Here is a 17729-nt window from a genome sequence, read left to right on the forward strand (position 1 = left end):
CTACCCTCCTGGGCTCCACGGTCGTTTCCGAGAAAAGAGATTGATGGACAGATGAAAATGACTGAAATTGGCTACGTCTTGAGCGGTCATTCACCTACCTCCTCCTCAATAAGGAAAAATGTGACAATATAGTAATAAGCTTCTACTAGATTCAGTTGGTAAGCTACTCTGCAATAGGCTCGCAACCAGAGGGGGGCTAGGAAGGGCCTGACCCTTCCTAAATTTTTCATGTCCCCTCCAGACCTCAATACAAGATGCACAATTTAGATATTTGTCAGAGAGTTTTTAATGCCTTGGCCCCTCCTAACAAATTCATGGCTCCCCAAAGCTCTGTGGCTGGTTTCGAGCCTGCTCTGCAAGTGGTGTATCAACGGACGGACGTTAGAAGGGTGTTGTCAAAACGTTTTTAGAAATGAAGAGATCGGTCGAAGTAAGAATTATATATATTTTAGACTGAGTCTAGTGTTATGCAAGAACGCATTTGGCGCTAGCTTAATTTTTTGTAAAGTATATTTTTATTCACCTAAATTCACTGAGCGGAACAGGGCTCATAGAGAGTCACTTTTTTAACTAAAATTTACTTCTTTTCAAGTTGGTCACTAAAAGTTACTTTTTTCAAATTTGTCAGTAAAAGTTACTCTTTTGAGAGTTAAAGTGATTTTTTCGTGTGATTTACGTGTTGCATTGGCAGTTTTCTAAGAAAAATATAAAAACAAATGGAAAAAGACAGAAACTTGTTACTCATTACTCTTCTGAAAGCTTCAGTACTTGCTGCCACATATGAAACAGTCAGCTTTATTCTTACTTCAGCTTTTATTCTTTCTATAGCACAGTGGACGGTTGGTGGATGCTTAAGCTTTCAAGGTGAGATTGAGAACCCTTCTGTGTCTATTCTTTCTTCTATCATAATAATATTTTAATTTTCCCTTGTAATAATTAACGCTCCGTTTGACGTTGTGTGTGCGTGTTTGTGTGATTTATCATGTTCGTCTTGTGTTATGCTTCTTGTATGAGAGTAGGTGATGATTTTGAATATTTCACCTGGGATGAAGAAATCCGGAAATAGACCAGAACTGGTTCCACTTACTCAGAAGCTTTTTACATTTGCTAAGTCTGTTTACCGTAACTACAAAGCATACTTTGAAAACCTAAGAAAGGATAAGAAAGGATAAGAAAGGGAAAGCTCAAAAAGAAGTAAAGAAGAAACAAAACAACAAAGAAAGAGAGAGGTGACGGAGAAATTGACAAAGGAGAAAAGGGGCATGATGAGATTTTGGTCACTTTTTCGTGTGCTTTTGGCCATTTTTGGTCACTTTTCAACTATTTACAAGAGACCAGACCACTATGAGCCCTGGGATTATTAAAATTAGGGTATATTAAAGAAGACAAAACAGAAAGATACAAAATATTTGTAAATTGAAAAACTGGATTTCTGGAAAACAACTTAATCAATGAATATTTTTTAATGAAAGATATTCAGAGTGAATAACATAGCCAGGAAGGGGCAGGAACGGAGATTAGAAGATCAAATAATATTACAACAATTAACATTAACAACAGGGTTAGAATATTAAAATAATGAAATTGGAACTATGTACAGTATTAATTACTAAACGAATGTGATTTCAGCATGGGACGAGGGAATTTTAATTAATATTTTGGAAAAAATCACCCACTAGAACTTGCTGGGGGTGAATAAATTGAAATAATAGCAGAATTTTGCAAAATAATTACAATAATTCGTATGTAATCAATTCACATGTAATTATTGGGTAAAATAGTGGAGGTTAATTCCTAATACAGTGAAACCTCTCTTAATTGGCATTTCTCATTAATGGACATCTTCATAAGACGACAAACTTTCTTATTCTTCCATGCCATAAATATGTACGTGTGGTGTTATGAGAGAGAACCCTTTCTTTTAGGGACACCTCTCATTTACGGACAAATAATCGGTTCCACCGACGTCCGTTTTGAGAGGTTTCACTGTATTACTTAGTTTAATAATAATAATAATAATAAATGCTCAAATGTTTGAACTTACTTTATTGAACCTACCACTGCGAAGAGCTTATATTATTATTATTATTATTATTATTATTATTATTATTATTATTATTATTAGTAGTAGTAGTAGTAGTAGTAGTAGTAGTAGTAGTAGTAGTAGTAGTAGTAGTATTGCAATAGTTGCGTAACAAAATATAATGTTTTCTTGTTTGAGTTTGTTTAAAAATTATATCACTATACTGAGAGCACCCCTCCTTTTATTTTGAACACCCCCCCAGGTAAAAATTTCTGGCGTACTTACTGGTAGTTCAAGACGACGTACTTTCCTCTTCCGTGAGAAGAATGTTACGCAATCGCTCTCTCAAAAACCATGGAATCCAGTAGAGAATTGCAAATGGAATATCCAAGATTTTAAGCAATAGAGGATAAATTCATAACATGCCTATTAACCTGTGTTCCAACATCCATTCATACTTTAGCTTTATTGCTGACAATAGGTAAATTCCCAAGAAAAATAACATCCCAAGAATAATCGGATGAACATATAACAATAACAAACGTTTTATTGTTTATTTTAGTCCAGATAATATATCAACACAGACTAATTTCATAAATGTATACATATCATTTTATGAATATTACCTTTTTTATTATTTTCTCTTCTTACAACTTTGTTACAGATAAAAATTCTTCTTCTTTTCTTATATATGTCTATTCATCAACATATAATTTATTTTTTCTTCTTCTTCTATCAAACAGTTTGTATACACTTAAGCACCGTTATCCCAAAATCAAAAATAAAAATAGAAGTATTCTAATGTTTTGATACACGATATTGTTGTATCAATGGCTGCTGACGTACTTCTGTAATTGGTTACAATTCCAGAAAGAATCCTGGACCATTACATATTTATGCATATATGGATACATTACTTTCTGAATAGTCCTGGTATATATACTTTCTAATACATATATATTAATTTCATTTCATCTCATTCTTACATTTATTTAATAATCATTTCCACTCTAATTGTATAAAATTATCGATGAAGAGGACTAAATTTTTTTTAAAAAGTATGATCAATTTACCAATTATTTGGGTTTAGGTCAAAACTCCCACAGCCAAAACACCCACACTCAAGAAATGTCAAAACACTCACACTATCGGCCACAGCTCCACACAAACGAATAAATCTCCCAAATGCACGAACGGTCATAACTCTCACAGCCAAAACCCCCACACTCAACAAATGTCAAAACGCCCACAGAATCCGTCATAACTCCCACAAAAAGGACAAAACACCCACACATAGCAACGGTCACAATCCCCACATAAATGGACAAAATTCCCACACAAATGGACAAAACTCCCACACGCAGAAATTGTCACAACCGCCACACAAATGGACAAAACTCCCACAGAATCGGACAAATCTCCCACACTTTGACGCTGAAAATAATAAAAAAAAGTACAAGGGTGTTTTGATCGTTCGTGCATTTGGGAGAATTGTCTATTTGTGTGGGAATTATGGCCGATTGTGTAGTCGTTTTGACATTTCTTGAGTGTGGGAGTTTTGGCTGTGAGAGTTTTGTCCGTTTGTGTGCCGATTATGACAATTTCTGCTTGTAGGAGTTTTGTCCATTTATGTGGGGAATGTAACCGTTGCTATGTGTGGGAGTTATGACCGTTGGAGGTTATGACCTCTTACCTGTGTGGGAGTTTTGGCTGTGGGAGTTATGACCGTTCGTGTATTTGGGAGATTTGTCCAATTGTGTGGGAGTTATTGCCGATTGTGTGGGCGTTTTGACATTTTCTGAGTATGGGAGTTTTGACTGTGGGAGTTATGACCGTTCGTGGATTTGGGAGATTTGTACATTTGTGTGGGAGTTATGATCGTTTGTGTTGGCGCTTTGACATTTTCTAAGTGTGGGAATTTTGGCTGTGGGAGTTTTGACCTGCTCCCAATTATTTAGGTCCTAACATAAATTCTTTAAATCAATATTATGGGAGCTCACTGACAAATCTACAATTCAGTACCGGTATGTGCTAACATACTATATAACTTATTTCTTCATTTGGACATAAGTACAATAATCAATACATAGATGTAAATTGCATAAAATCCAGAAGAAATATGAAATATAAAGAAATTACAACAATATTTAAAGTGAAATAAAACAAAGCTTGATGAATATCATTATCAGGAACAATAAAAATAAAGAAATTATTATATTAACAATCAGCAAAGTTTATGTGAGTTAGAATAAGGTATAACATGTTTTATTTATTCAAGCATATCTATTATAACTTTTAGTAAACGATATTCGTATTCATATCATAACTTGTTGAAATCTAGTATCCATCATTTTTATTATTTGTATAGGTTTCAAACAAATTACGAATGACAAATGAAATTATAATTGTATTCAAAGCGAAAATAAACAAAAAACAATTGGATACGTTTTGTCGGACTCCACAACATTAGTTCAATTAAGCAAAGGGTTCAATTAAGTTGCATTGCACGCCGCAATCTTGTATACAGTTTTGTCCTTGATTTGCTTCAACAGTATTCTGATTTCTATTTTGATAATTTCTGCCACCTAAGAATCTATTGCGATATCCATTTCGGATAAAATTAGACCTATCATTCGCTTGGTTCTAAAAAAAACATTACCGTTGTTGTTCAATTTCCTTCTAAAATTAGATTCGGTTCTACTACCGGTAAAATTAGGTTCAACTCTATTTTCATTACTATTGGATCTACTATTATTTCTCGCATCACGAATACCTTCTTCTCTCACATTAATGTTCCGAACTGGTACATAATTAACTTGATTACGATTATGATTTGCTTGATTTCGATTATTATTAGCCTGTAACGTAAATTGACTCTCAAAATTCTGAACTATCATAATAAGATGATTAAAGTTCACACATTGCGCAGAAATCAGCATTTGTTGTAACATGAAAGGTAACAAGATTCGTATTGAGGCTATTACTCTTGATTCCGGTTGGTATGGATTAATTAATTTTAATTCGTTATAAGGCTACACAGATATGACAAAATCACAGAGATTTCGGTCCACTTTCGGATTAAAATGCTGATTTCGAGCTAGGGCGTCCCTATTGGCCAACATGAAGTCATTCTCAAAGTTAGAAAGCAAGGCATTCTTAAAATCCAAATAATTACGTAAATTATTTTTGATTGCCTTGAACTATACAGAGCATGGAGGTAATAGAACATGAGGCAATATTTTCATAAATTTAGATTGGTCAATTCCCATTAAATTACATTCATCTTAGAATTTTTCCAAGAAAGTATTGGCCGAAATGTCGCCTGTTTTACCACTAAATTTCGTCAAGGACCTAATCTCACTAAATCTAAAATGATTGATCTTACGAATGTGATTACAACGATTGGTATTTACATGAATATTTCTATTACGGTGATGCGATTGATTTCTTCTTCCATCTATCAAAATGCTAGCTTCGCTGTCATCCTTCATTGAATATCCTTCGGAAGAATCTCCCACGTTCACTGCTACTTTAGTTTGATATGTTATTTGTTCAGTATTGACAACTGGAACCGGATCACGGTTTAAAGTATTAAACTTCTTTTTAGCAGTGTTTATCTCTTCTTGCAATTGCTTAATTTGACTACTGTGTTTATTCACTATGGTTTCGACAACTTCTACAGAATTTTGCACATCCGTAAATCGGTGCAGAATTTGCTCCATTTTAATATCGGTTCGTTCCAACTTATGACTTAGTTGTTGATCTATTTGCTTAAACTTGGCATCCATATTTTGTTGTATTTGTTCCAGTTTGTTATCCATCTGCTTCTCTTGTTGCGACAATTGTTGACCCATTTGTTCCATTTGATGAGACATTTGCTCTAATTGAGTATCCGTTTTATGCTGTTGCTGTGATATTTGCTGGATAAGTTGTTCAAACTTGCTATCTATTTGGTGAGTTAGTTGTTGACCTGTTTTATTATAATATCAGCCATGTTCGCTGCTGAATTCATACCTGGTAACTCTATATTACCATCGCCTGCATTTGTATTTTCAATTCCAGGAATACTCATTTTTAAGTTTCTATAGATTCGTTTTCCACTTCTTAATAAAGTAAATTCCGTGTTGAAAGTTATATCGAGACAGCTTTACTTAACTTCAAACTAATCTCAAATGTTCCCGTGTTTTTCGGCACCATTTAAAATATAGCAATAACAAACATTTTATTGTTTATTTTAGCCCACAGTTCAGATAATATATCAACACGGACTAATTTCATAAATGTATACATACCATTTTATGAATATTACCTTTTTTATTATTTTCTCTTCTTACAACTTCGTTACAGATAAAAATTCTTCTTCTTTTCTTATATATGTCTATTCATCAACATATAATTTCTTTTTTTCTTCTTCGTCTATAAAATAGTTTGTATACGTTTAAGCATCGTTATCCCAAAATCAAAATATAAAAATAGAAGTAATCAATGCTTTGATACACCATATCGTTGTAAACGTACAACTACGTTTCTAGTACAATACCCAGAAGCTATAGTGAAGGAACATTCCCATAGTGAAGGTGAAGAATCATCCGTTGTCACCTTGTTCATGCTGGAATAACAAGCGTTCCTCCAGTATGACTGTGTTCTTACTGTAAACAATGCGCATTTCTTCTAATTCAATATGTTTGTCATCGAAAAGTTTATGGTGGTTCTTATTTTTCCAATCTTCTGCCAAAAATTAATTAAGCTTCATTTTGAAGTTATCGTTTTTAGAGCTACATAAAAAAAATCACGATGCCGCTCTGTTCGCAAACTCGCAATACATAACAGTTTGTAGTATCATCATATCTTCGTTCCTTTCACAGTTTTTGATTGATTGATGATAATATGTGTCAAAAATTACATCAACTCCTCTCTGACTATTGGTGCAAAGGAGAATGAGTATAGCAGTTGAAAGCTTATCATACGTTCCTAGAAGATTTAGCGGTAGAGAGTGGAGGAAAACACGTCATCAATGATTGTGATGATTTCCGTTGTGCTGGAAGTTACAAGTTCAGCTGTTTTCTCCAGAAGATAAAGTGACTGAGACTTGTCACTTTTGAACATCGATCAATCTATGTGTGTCAGTGGTACTGGAATTGGAGTGAGATTAAGCTTCAGGATTTGTGCAAGATCTAGTTTCTTCCTCACGGCTAAGAAACACATCTGTCCAAATATTCCATTTGACAGCTTCACTTCTTCAATAGTGTTATGTGCTTTGGTATATGTCACTTTAACTCTCTCAGATGCAAAAGTTGACACCTTAACTTGCTTTAGCAGCTTTCCAAATCTAGTCCTGCCACTTCTTTTAAATTTCTCTCTAAGTTGATTACCGTGACTCCTAATATTCAGAAAGTACTTTTCTATCGAATGAAGCTGTCTTTCCAGTATTCACTTTATAAATATGTTGGTGCATCTAGGTTAAATGATTCAGATGCCACGGTAAATTGTAGCTACCGTTCTATATTACGCACTACTGAAGTGGAAATTGAAGGGTTGTTGCCTCATCTCAATCCATATCTGCTGCAAAGTCTCCCACAGAGACCGCAGGTTGGTCGGAAGAGGATCTACAGCTCGAAGATGTGTTCGATGGAAATGAACTCCAGTGACCGTGACGGCCATGGAAGTGTTGCCAGATCAGAGGAGTGCTTATGAAACCATTCTGATGCAATCCCTGAGCGGTGGGCCGATGTATTGTCCTGATGAAAGATGAGGTCACCATATGTTGCAACCGAGCAAATGATAGCACATGATCTTCCAGAAAATCGCGGTAGCGTTCACCTGTAACGGATCCTAACACACGTGTTAAAGGGTCTATTTCAGTCCACGTAAACATGCTCCAGATAACAATACCTCCACCACCGGGTATGCTGGCACGGTTGATCCATTGCTTCGTACGGTTGGCGACGCACCCGTACCCGTCCATCGGCATGTACCAATGTGAAACATGACTCGTCTGTCCAGGGAATCTTTTTCCACATTTTCACGCCCCAGTGGCGGTGTTCCTTTCCCCATAATAGACGCTGTTTCCTGTGTTTTGCGGTTAGAAGGGACACTCGCGTTGGCCGATGACTTCTGTACCCCATGGCGAGTAGGTGGTTGTGGATTTTGTTGCTGCTAACACGCATTTGTTGTCCTGCATTGAACCTCTCCGCGATCTGGCGCACTGTAGCCCATCTGTTGGCTGTTACTATGCTGGCCAGTCAGCGCCTATACCTATAATCGAAACGCTACCGACCGGAGCAGTTTACCCGTGTGAGTGAGGTTTTACCGGAAGTCAGATACTCACGATACACCTTTGACACAGTTGCCTTTGAAAATTCGAGTGCCACAGCCACTTCCGAAATCGAGCCACCCAGTCGTCTGGCCCCTAGGATTTGACCACAGTCAAATGCACTCAGCTCATCACCACTGCACTGACACGGGTATTGAGAGAGGAAGCGCACTGCAGCAGTACACGCACGATACGTTTCATTCACATGTACGGGTGGAGCCCTTGCAGGTCGGTTTCTGCAACTGTCCTGTTGTCTCTAATGCAATTAGTGATCAGCGTATAACTGTTAATAAATCTTTCTCTTTAATCTGAACTGAAATTTCTAATCTTATATTTCAATAGCAGACCTTCTTTTCTCAAACTTAAACTCTAAAGTTCAAAACATATTTAAAAGATTAAAGCAATATTATTATATTTATCTTTACAGATTTCCCAGAGCCTCCATCTGAAAGGTGCGAAATAATAATTGATGACCAAATTGAAGGGAAAATATCCAACACAGATATTGATCAAGAAAGAATAGATTACAGTGTAAATCATCCGTATCCATTGGACTGTATGTGGATTATAAGACTGAAATCGGATTACAAGGTAATAAAATTTTCTATTATTATTATTTAAAAAAAAATTCATTTCTTATTTCACTCGTTAGTTTTAAGCGGCTGATTAGTGAAGAAAGTGCTGTGATAGTTTCAAAACATATATAAATCCAAATTTTAGTGAATTTATTTGTTCTGTAGCTTCAACGTGTCAAAAAAGTTTTTTTTTTCTTTTTTTTCTGGATGTCTGTCTGTCCATCGGTAGGTTCAGTTTTGTTTTAAAAAACTGGCCATACATCTCTTCCTTACTTTAATTTGACCCTTTTGCGATTTCAGATGCAGCATTGAATTATCATTTTTTCAATAATAATCATAATAATAATAATAATAATAATAATAATAATAATAATCTCACCAATTTATATCTATCTAGCAAAACTTCTGCATCCCATTGTATTGCAATATTATTTTTCACCAGCTTTGTTCTGAGTGAAACAGTAGTTCTTACTTAACAGTTATTTCTGACAGTAGCTTATGCCCCTTTAGTTGGAAACCATTGCTTTAAAGGGTTTCTGACAACAATGTACAACAACTTAGTATTCTAATTTGAAATTAAGATCATTAAAGTGTCAAAGTTCATTCATAGTTGCTTGATTTAATTCCACTTACGAAATCACAAAGCGAGATTACAGAGCGGACCGGTGATAGTTGGACAAGACTCGTACATAAGTCAAGAAACCACTCCATCCAACGTATCCAGACGAATTTTCAAACTTAAGGTTTGCATTAAATTCTCGAAAGGGAAGACTTAAAATTTTCTACCTCCCATTGAAAAGAAGGATAGTTTAACGCATAATAAAGACCGAAAAAATGAACTTTCCTTAAAAGTAACTCAAACGATTGTATTCACATTTCAAATATCTATTTTACATTATCCTTAAATTATTTATGGTATACATTTACTTCTCTTGGAAAAATCCAGAAGGTTACCTTAATTTACTACTTAAATGACTTTTTTCGATCACTTTCTCAAAAATTGTTATAGTGTTAGTATACGCGTGTTCAGTGTGGTAAACAGGCGTTCTTCCCAGTCGGAGCTCATGTGCATTTTAATATATTTAAAGCTGTTAATCCATGTCTCATACAGCCTTTGTTCTAAAAAGGGACATTAAAGTTGAACCAACCAACTAATCCTTACCAAACCAACAATACATTGCATAATTCAATTTTCTCACGAAACTTCAGAAAGGATTGTTAACTGATTAGATAGATGTTGCTAAATATGAATATCTCGGAAACGGCTCAAATAGTTTTATTTTGGATGATGCTTTTCGAGATACAGCTACAACGATCTTTTATTTCATGCATGTGTCTTTCATTAACTTAAAAAATCTACAATATATTAAGTCTGTAGAGTACTAGTGATTTTATCTTCACTAGCTGCAAGACCTTTTATTGCCGGGTTTTAATTCAGAACCTGAACAGAGTGAGTAAGCACCCGTTGTTGCCAGCCTTAATTTCCAACTTGGATAAAATGAATGAAAGATAATTTCTTAAAATTTTCACCACAACTATTTCATTGCCCGGGTATTTACTCTGTACCGTTAAGCAAACTTGCACAACCACGACGTAATATTGGATACATACAAACCATATTGTATGTTCTTAGTAACCGCCAGAAATGTGCGTGTACTCTCGCTCCTAAATCCGATCCTCCGAGCTAAAAATCGAAAATAGGGCTTCGTAAGTGATTGTATCTGGTGGAAAACAATCTGTGTACCAAGTTTGGTGAGTCTTAGGTCACTCTATCTATGCAAAAATCTGATGACAGATATACTCACAGACATTATTATTACTATTATTATTATTATTATTATTATTATTATTATTATTATTATTATTATTATTATTATTAAAGACAGCTGAAATACAAGTTCTTCATAGGGGAAGGATAACGTCTATAAATATATATATCAAAGTTGAAAGTAAAGAAATCATTGAAATAAATAAATACGGAAGAGCAATCCCTTCGGCGTTGTTCCTGTCAATTCCTTGGTCAGCTGACATGACTTTTTTTTTACTTAAACTACTTGGGCGTGTCATCAGAACTGTCACCAATTAGCTTGGCAATTCCGAAAACTATGGATTTGACACTAATATAAGTCATTTTGGACAGACTTAACTTTGTGTTGGGCAGAAAATGTTAGTTCATACAACAAACTTTGTGTACTTGGAGTTGATATGTTTGATGAGTAAAAGCCTATGGAAAAACATAGATTATATTTTTTAATTGGACTTTGATTTGTGAAATACTGGAACTATAAGAAAGTGAAATTATTACTGATAATTGTAGTTAAGTATTATGGTTTATTGTGTAGGTGTCGAGAGAACCCTTGTAGTCAAATAAAGAAGGAAACTACTGAGAATCTCGGGTTACTTTATGTAATTTGCTTGATTATTCTGTTACTGTCTTTGGCCGCCATTACTATCCTAGTAACTTAACATACTTGTTTATAGTATTTCATATAATTACATTATCCACGTAAAAATTAGTATTTGACACTGACACAAATCGGTTTTTGAACTATATGCTCCAAAAGTGGCTAATATTACAAATTTCCATCCATTCAACGTAATCTTGAAACATTCGAGTAGATTTGCATTGTGATTCATGCATCTGATGAAATGAAGATTCCAATGTTACTAGCGGTTATGGGCGAGGAGGGCTACAACCAACTTCGGGTTATTTGCTGGCTTGATGTTCTGCTGAAAAAAAAACGTGTAATGATATTAAGTTACTGATGAAGCAATATTGTGTAGCTTCTACAAATGTCACCTCTGAGCGTTACAAAGTTCATTTAATACAACAAAAGGAATCATCGAACAATCGATGAATTTTGTTTTAGTATTCAGCAAACAAGCGTTCTACTGAGTATTTCTCACTATTTCGATGAGGATGTGAGACATCAACTTGTGTTTGGAATCTCTAATGAGAACATGAGAAGGAAATTAATTACCACAAAAGACCTTACTTTTTCAAAAAGCTCTCCAGCTTGTAATAGCTACGAAGAAGACAGATCAACGATTGAAAATCTTTAAACCAGGGCAATATTGACGTGTATGCCATTCAACATTCGGTAATAATTGAACAATATCTTCCATTGTTCAAAGTATAACCTCAAGCTCTCAAAGTAAACTTCCGCCCATAAGAAGTTCTTTTAGATGTAGAAAATAAAATCACTTTGTAAAAACAAAATCATGTCCTAGTCTCAATTTATCACCCGTATCGCGAAAGCAGAAATTCCACAATCTCGAAAGAAGGTCACTAGGCCTGAGAAATTATTAAGTATCGTTGCATAGGTAGAGGTTGCACAACTTCTGTTGGACATCGTTAAACTGGAGGTATTACAAAGTTAGAGGGATTTGATTCAGTGAGATACCATTTAAGTTGGTCGTACTAATAACCTCTTTAATCAACATAACGAAGTGTACCACGATTTTAAAGCTAGTTTAGATTGGGGAGATCAGTCTTCAATTTTTTTTTTGGGGGGGGGGGATTGAGGACATCAGATAATGATTTAGATGGATATTCGTCTAAAAACTTACAAGAGTTTCAAAGAGAACAACAACACAAAAGCTCAGAAATCCCAGAACGTTTTAGTTAATACACCGGATTTTAAAGATAAGCTTTCAAAATGGTTGGAGAAAATGAAACCTGGAACTAAAGAACATTGCAAAGCAGGGAAGTAGACACTTGTGGAAGTGTTCAGCGTTGCAGCTACGAAAATGATATTGATAAAGATTTTGTCATTGCTGCATTTACTCAAGAATAAGCGAACTTAGAGCAGCTATAGACGACCACACGAAAGAGATATACATATATATGTATGGAGAAGATATATATTTCAATATATTTTGTGTTCAATGTTTTTTTAGAGCCTTTTGATGTATATTGTATTCATTACGGGAAGGAGAGGGTATGTTTGGCTGGAAAATGCTATTTCATATGACAATCTCTGTGATCTGTGGAATTGATATGATTGGATTTTGGTATATGAAGTATTGGAACTGTAAAAAACTAAAATTCTTACCGATAATTGGTAGTTAAGTGTTGTGATTTATTATGTGGAGATTGAGTGAGCCCCTCAGTTAAATAAAGAAGGAAATACTGAGAATCTCGTGTTATCTGGTTAATTACTGTGTTACTCTCTTAGACCACCGTTGTTACCCCAGTAATTTAACACATGTGTTCATAGTATTGCATGTACGTTATCTATATGAAAATTTATATTTAACACTTTGGAGCTCATACTCACCACAACTGTTTGCAAAAGTTGTAATTTTCTATCTTTTTCTTTACATCGTTATAAAATGCGCAAAGTATGAAAGAAAATCAAGATCTATTGTTAAAGTGGAATCCGAATTATTTCATAGTTTATCTTTTAGTCTGAGATATTGGAGCCTTGCCAGGGTTTGAACCTGTTCACACTTACAAAAAGAACGTATTATATCCTTGGGGATACGTAAACCAGTTCGCCACATTTGTTTTTCCATCGGAAAACAATATTATTAATTTTTTCAACAGACTTGCAATTTCCAATTACAGTATAACAGTGAAACTTCTGAACAACGGACATCAATGGGACATAATTGTTTAACCGTAAATGGGAGGTGTTCGTTACGAAGATATTACACAAATTTATATTACACACAGATCATGCTGTATTTGTATGCAATAAATAGTAAGCACGTTAGTTATAAATGTAAATAGACGCTATTATCAAAGTACTGTGCTTACTGTACAAATTAATGGGGGTGTGAGGTGGAAAATGCTTTCTATATAGAAAAAAGTATCGCTGAGGAAATGTGTTTATAACTGTACTATAAAATACGTGTGGAGAAGTACTATAAAATACACAATATGTGCAGTTACTTTCTTCAAGTTCACGTCTTCTTCTAAGAATTAAATATTACAATAAGATTCTGTAGCATTATTACTAAATACTGAAAATATAAATAGAACTTATCAACTATAAAGGTTTATAAATAGGGCGACCATACTCCCATTTTGACCGGGACAGTCCCGTTTTAGGGGCGTGTCACGGCCGTCCCGTCAGTAGATGAAAAAGTAGTATTTGCCCCGTTTTATGCAAGTGAAAGAAGTAATACTCCTTGTAAAGGTATTAATAATTGATAATAACAAAAAGGCAAATATTGAACTGAAATTCCCTACATTAAATATGACTGTAGCTCGCAGTACTGCTCGAAAGGAGCAGAGGTTTTACCAGTTCCTTTGCTTGTTTGTTGAACAAACTTCAACGTGTCTTTCCTTTTTCATAAATATCGATTTACTTGACCTCGATCTTTAACAAAGAAAGAGAGAGTAGGGTAGTCTTGATATCAGGGCGCTCATAAGAACAAAGATAGGTCTAAAAGTCCCATAGGTTCTTGTGAGAAGTACTTCTGGCATTCTTCAGTTCAAGAGTCAAGTTCTCACTCAATGTAATATCAAGGATTCGAGCTAGTGCAAAGGAGCAAATGCAGGAAGCATCATATCCTACTATATTGTAAGTTAAATGCTGTTTATATATTATAGTTTATATACATATATTATGCTATATTACAATATAAATGTGTTAAGTATTGCTAAGGTAAACAGGAACTAATTTATCCACTGACTTGTTTTTCATTTCTCATAATTTTTAAAAAGCCGGAATCTGTCCCGTTTTCAGCTGAAAATTTAATGGTCATCATATTTATAAATTTTTTGGGAAAGAGCCTGCAATAGTTGTCAGCCGTGAATATCCTGCGGATCTCGTTTTTGTTTGTAATTTATTGTAATGTCTCTGTACTGTACTGTGGATTTATTTGAATCGATGATTACAGGAAGAACTTAAACACATTTTATGTAGCTTTGATTTATTAAAGAAAAAACTATTAAAACCCAGGACTATAGATCTTTCTTGCGCTCTACCTAAGTTCAATGTTGTGTTTATGCTGTCCTAAACTTGCCCTTTGTGTACACAAAGTTACGTACACCACTAAATAATCGGTAAAGTTCATGAATCAAATTTCTGAAAATTGTAATTCGAGTGCTTTCAGCAATCATCGATTCATTTTGAATTTGCAAAAAGTATTTACTGAGTTAAATATATATGAATTGACAAGTTCATGTCTGCTATGAAGAGCCCATTAAAATGCTGGGCGAAAACAAAACTGTCCGTGTCCATATTTGAGAGTATCCTTAAAAAGGGAGAGCTCTGTCCCGTAACTAAATAACTAACACTGTAGCCTTTGGAATCCGGAGGTTAAGTGACGTATTCACAGACAGTTTTCACTGACATCTGTCCTTAACTAACCGGATCCAGTTTCTTCTTTGTATTCCTATTTGTAACTAAATATTGTCCTCCTATCTGCGCCTAGGTTTATCAAGGTCTTTTACTGATTGGGTTTCCAGTCAAAAGTTTGAAAATACATTCTGGCTATATGATCTTCTCACCTGAATCTCATAGATTTGACTATTCTAACGGTGTTTGGTGAACGGTATTATTTATGGAATTCCTAGTTATGAACTTTCCGCTATTTCCTATTCCCGTTCCTGTTAGATCCGAATATTCGTCTTACAACTTTATTCTCAAATGCTTTCATTGTGCATTATTTCTTCAAAGAAACGCGACCATGTTTCACGACCATACAGCACAACAGATATAATGATCGTTCTTTATAATTTAAGTTTGAAATTCTTCAACAGAATTCCCTGCTTTCAATCGACAGTTAATTTCTTCGTGGATATGATTTTGGTTTGTTAATGTTAATAGTATATATTTAAAAGTATCCACTTTGTTGAAAGTATTATTTGATATTTAATCGTATGTATAATTTCCAATATTATGGTCACGGCAAATTTTTATGCATTTAGTTTTTTCTTTGCGTTTACCTCTAAACCATGTCCTTGAAGGTACTCAATAGAGCCCCTGCATTTCTTTCTATTGTCCTCATATTACCCCCTATCAGATTTACATTATCAGCGTACGCCACAACCTGTGAATATTATTTGGTTCTATCTTTGGTTATCCTTATAGCAAATTCCAGAACAAAATTAAATAATAATGGCGACAATTCATCTTCTTGTTTCAGCCCTTTCTCGACCTGAAAGCTCATAGACAAATATTTTCCTACTTGCACTTTACTTTGGAATTCATTTAAACACACCTTAATTTTTAAATCTAAATAGTTTCATCGAAGTACAAAAGTCAGTAGGAATGTTGTGCAATTTTCCCCTCCTAACCAAGTCGTAGCTCTTTCTGAAATCAATCACTAATTGCTATACCGTGTTATAGTATTCCCATTTTTTCGAGTATTTGAAGATAAATAGTTGGTAAATATCTGGTGGACAATTGATTAGTTTTGACTAAATCCCCCTATAATTTCATTTATGTATCAGTGGTGGATATAAATCAATGATAAATATGAAATCAATGATTGAATAGGTTATGGGTCACCGACTTAGGTCTCGACTTTTGATAGGATATCCGGATCAGGGTCTCGCTTTTAAAACCTGATATGACCCGGAGACCTATACAGAGTCGTTGATCTGGACAGACTCGGAGACCCAAAAGCAGTCAAAATATCCGCTCTACAGCATTACTGCAGAGTTTTGTATTTGATTAACGATGTTCACAGCTTGGGCTCGAACATTCATTTGTTTGATTCATGGTCTCGTGTTTATTACTCAAAACACCATGTTTTCAATATTTCAATTATAATTTCACGTTTATTACTCTTCCCATACGTGGCTTTCGAATATAGTATATAGAAAAAGAGTAAACAGAATGCTGTTTGTGCTCAGTGGTATCTTTTATATTTTAAACCAGCGTTTCCCAACCGGTGTGCCGCGGCACACTGGTGTGCCGCGAACGGGCCGCTGGTGTGCCGCGAAGAAATCGAAACAAATTATTAATTCTATAGGAACCAAATTGCAAGACATAGGGGAAAATGTATATTGTATTTCACATTACTATGAACCTCTACTATAAATCAACAATTTTAAGTTTCATACTGTGTTACTTTTCTGTACATTTTTAATGTTGAAAAACGTATAAATATTTATCATTGTCATGACCATTATTGCTTCTTTATTATTGCAGGCTATTTCGTAACTTGAAATTTTAACATATCATTCAGTAAATTCAACAAAGCAAACATGCATACAAATTACCTACATTTGTGTTTTAAAGGTACAGGAGATTTGTTTATTTGTTCGTTATTTAGTGATCTTCCTTTTTAGTGAAAGGTTAGATACAGTTTTTGAAAGAGAAAGTGGATTTTTAAAAACCCGAGTCCTATATTTCATTGCAATTGTTTTCTATTTTAAAATTAAATTGAAAAATAAGCATAATGATTTACAACGGGGGAAAACCAGTGATCGAGCTTTCTTCTCTGTAAGAAGGAGATCAGTAATCACAGAAAAATACCACCACGTTATTTTATATTTACAAATAATAACCGTAATTATATATATATATATATATATATATATATATATATATATATATATATATATATATATATATATATATATATATATATAATACTGGTGTGCCGCGAGAATTCAAATTACACCTGTAGTGTGCCGCAAGTTGAAAAAGGTTGGGAAACGCTGTTTTAAACGATTAAACTTTGACGAATCCTCATATGAGAAACATGTAGCTTATCTATTCTGTGATTCCGACGTACTCTGATAAACCTTTAGTTATCTTTTAGTGCAATGTTTGACACACCAGAGACGAAAGCAAGAAACGAAAAAGAAAATTATATTTACTGAAAAGTCAATGAGAGACGAGAGAATCATTTT

General features: G+C 34.4%; 1 protein-coding gene across 1 annotated transcript in view; it reads left to right on the plus strand.

The window, feature by feature from the left end:
• LOC145674418 (uncharacterized) overlaps positions 1-17729 on the plus strand; it is a gene marked incomplete in the record, with an annotated part of 974191 nt that overhangs the window by 876244 nt on the left and 80218 nt on the right. The window contains 1 exon segment of the mRNA XM_081744455.1: positions 8764-8927. Coding sequence (XP_081600581.1) covers positions 8764-8927 — 164 coding nt within the window.

The sequence above is a fragment of the Thermobia domestica genome, chromosome 2 (genome assembly GCF_964235325.1).
Source record: "Thermobia domestica chromosome 2, izTheDome1.hap1.1, whole genome shotgun sequence".
Taxonomy (NCBI): Eukaryota; Metazoa; Arthropoda; class Insecta; order Zygentoma; family Lepismatidae; genus Thermobia; species Thermobia domestica.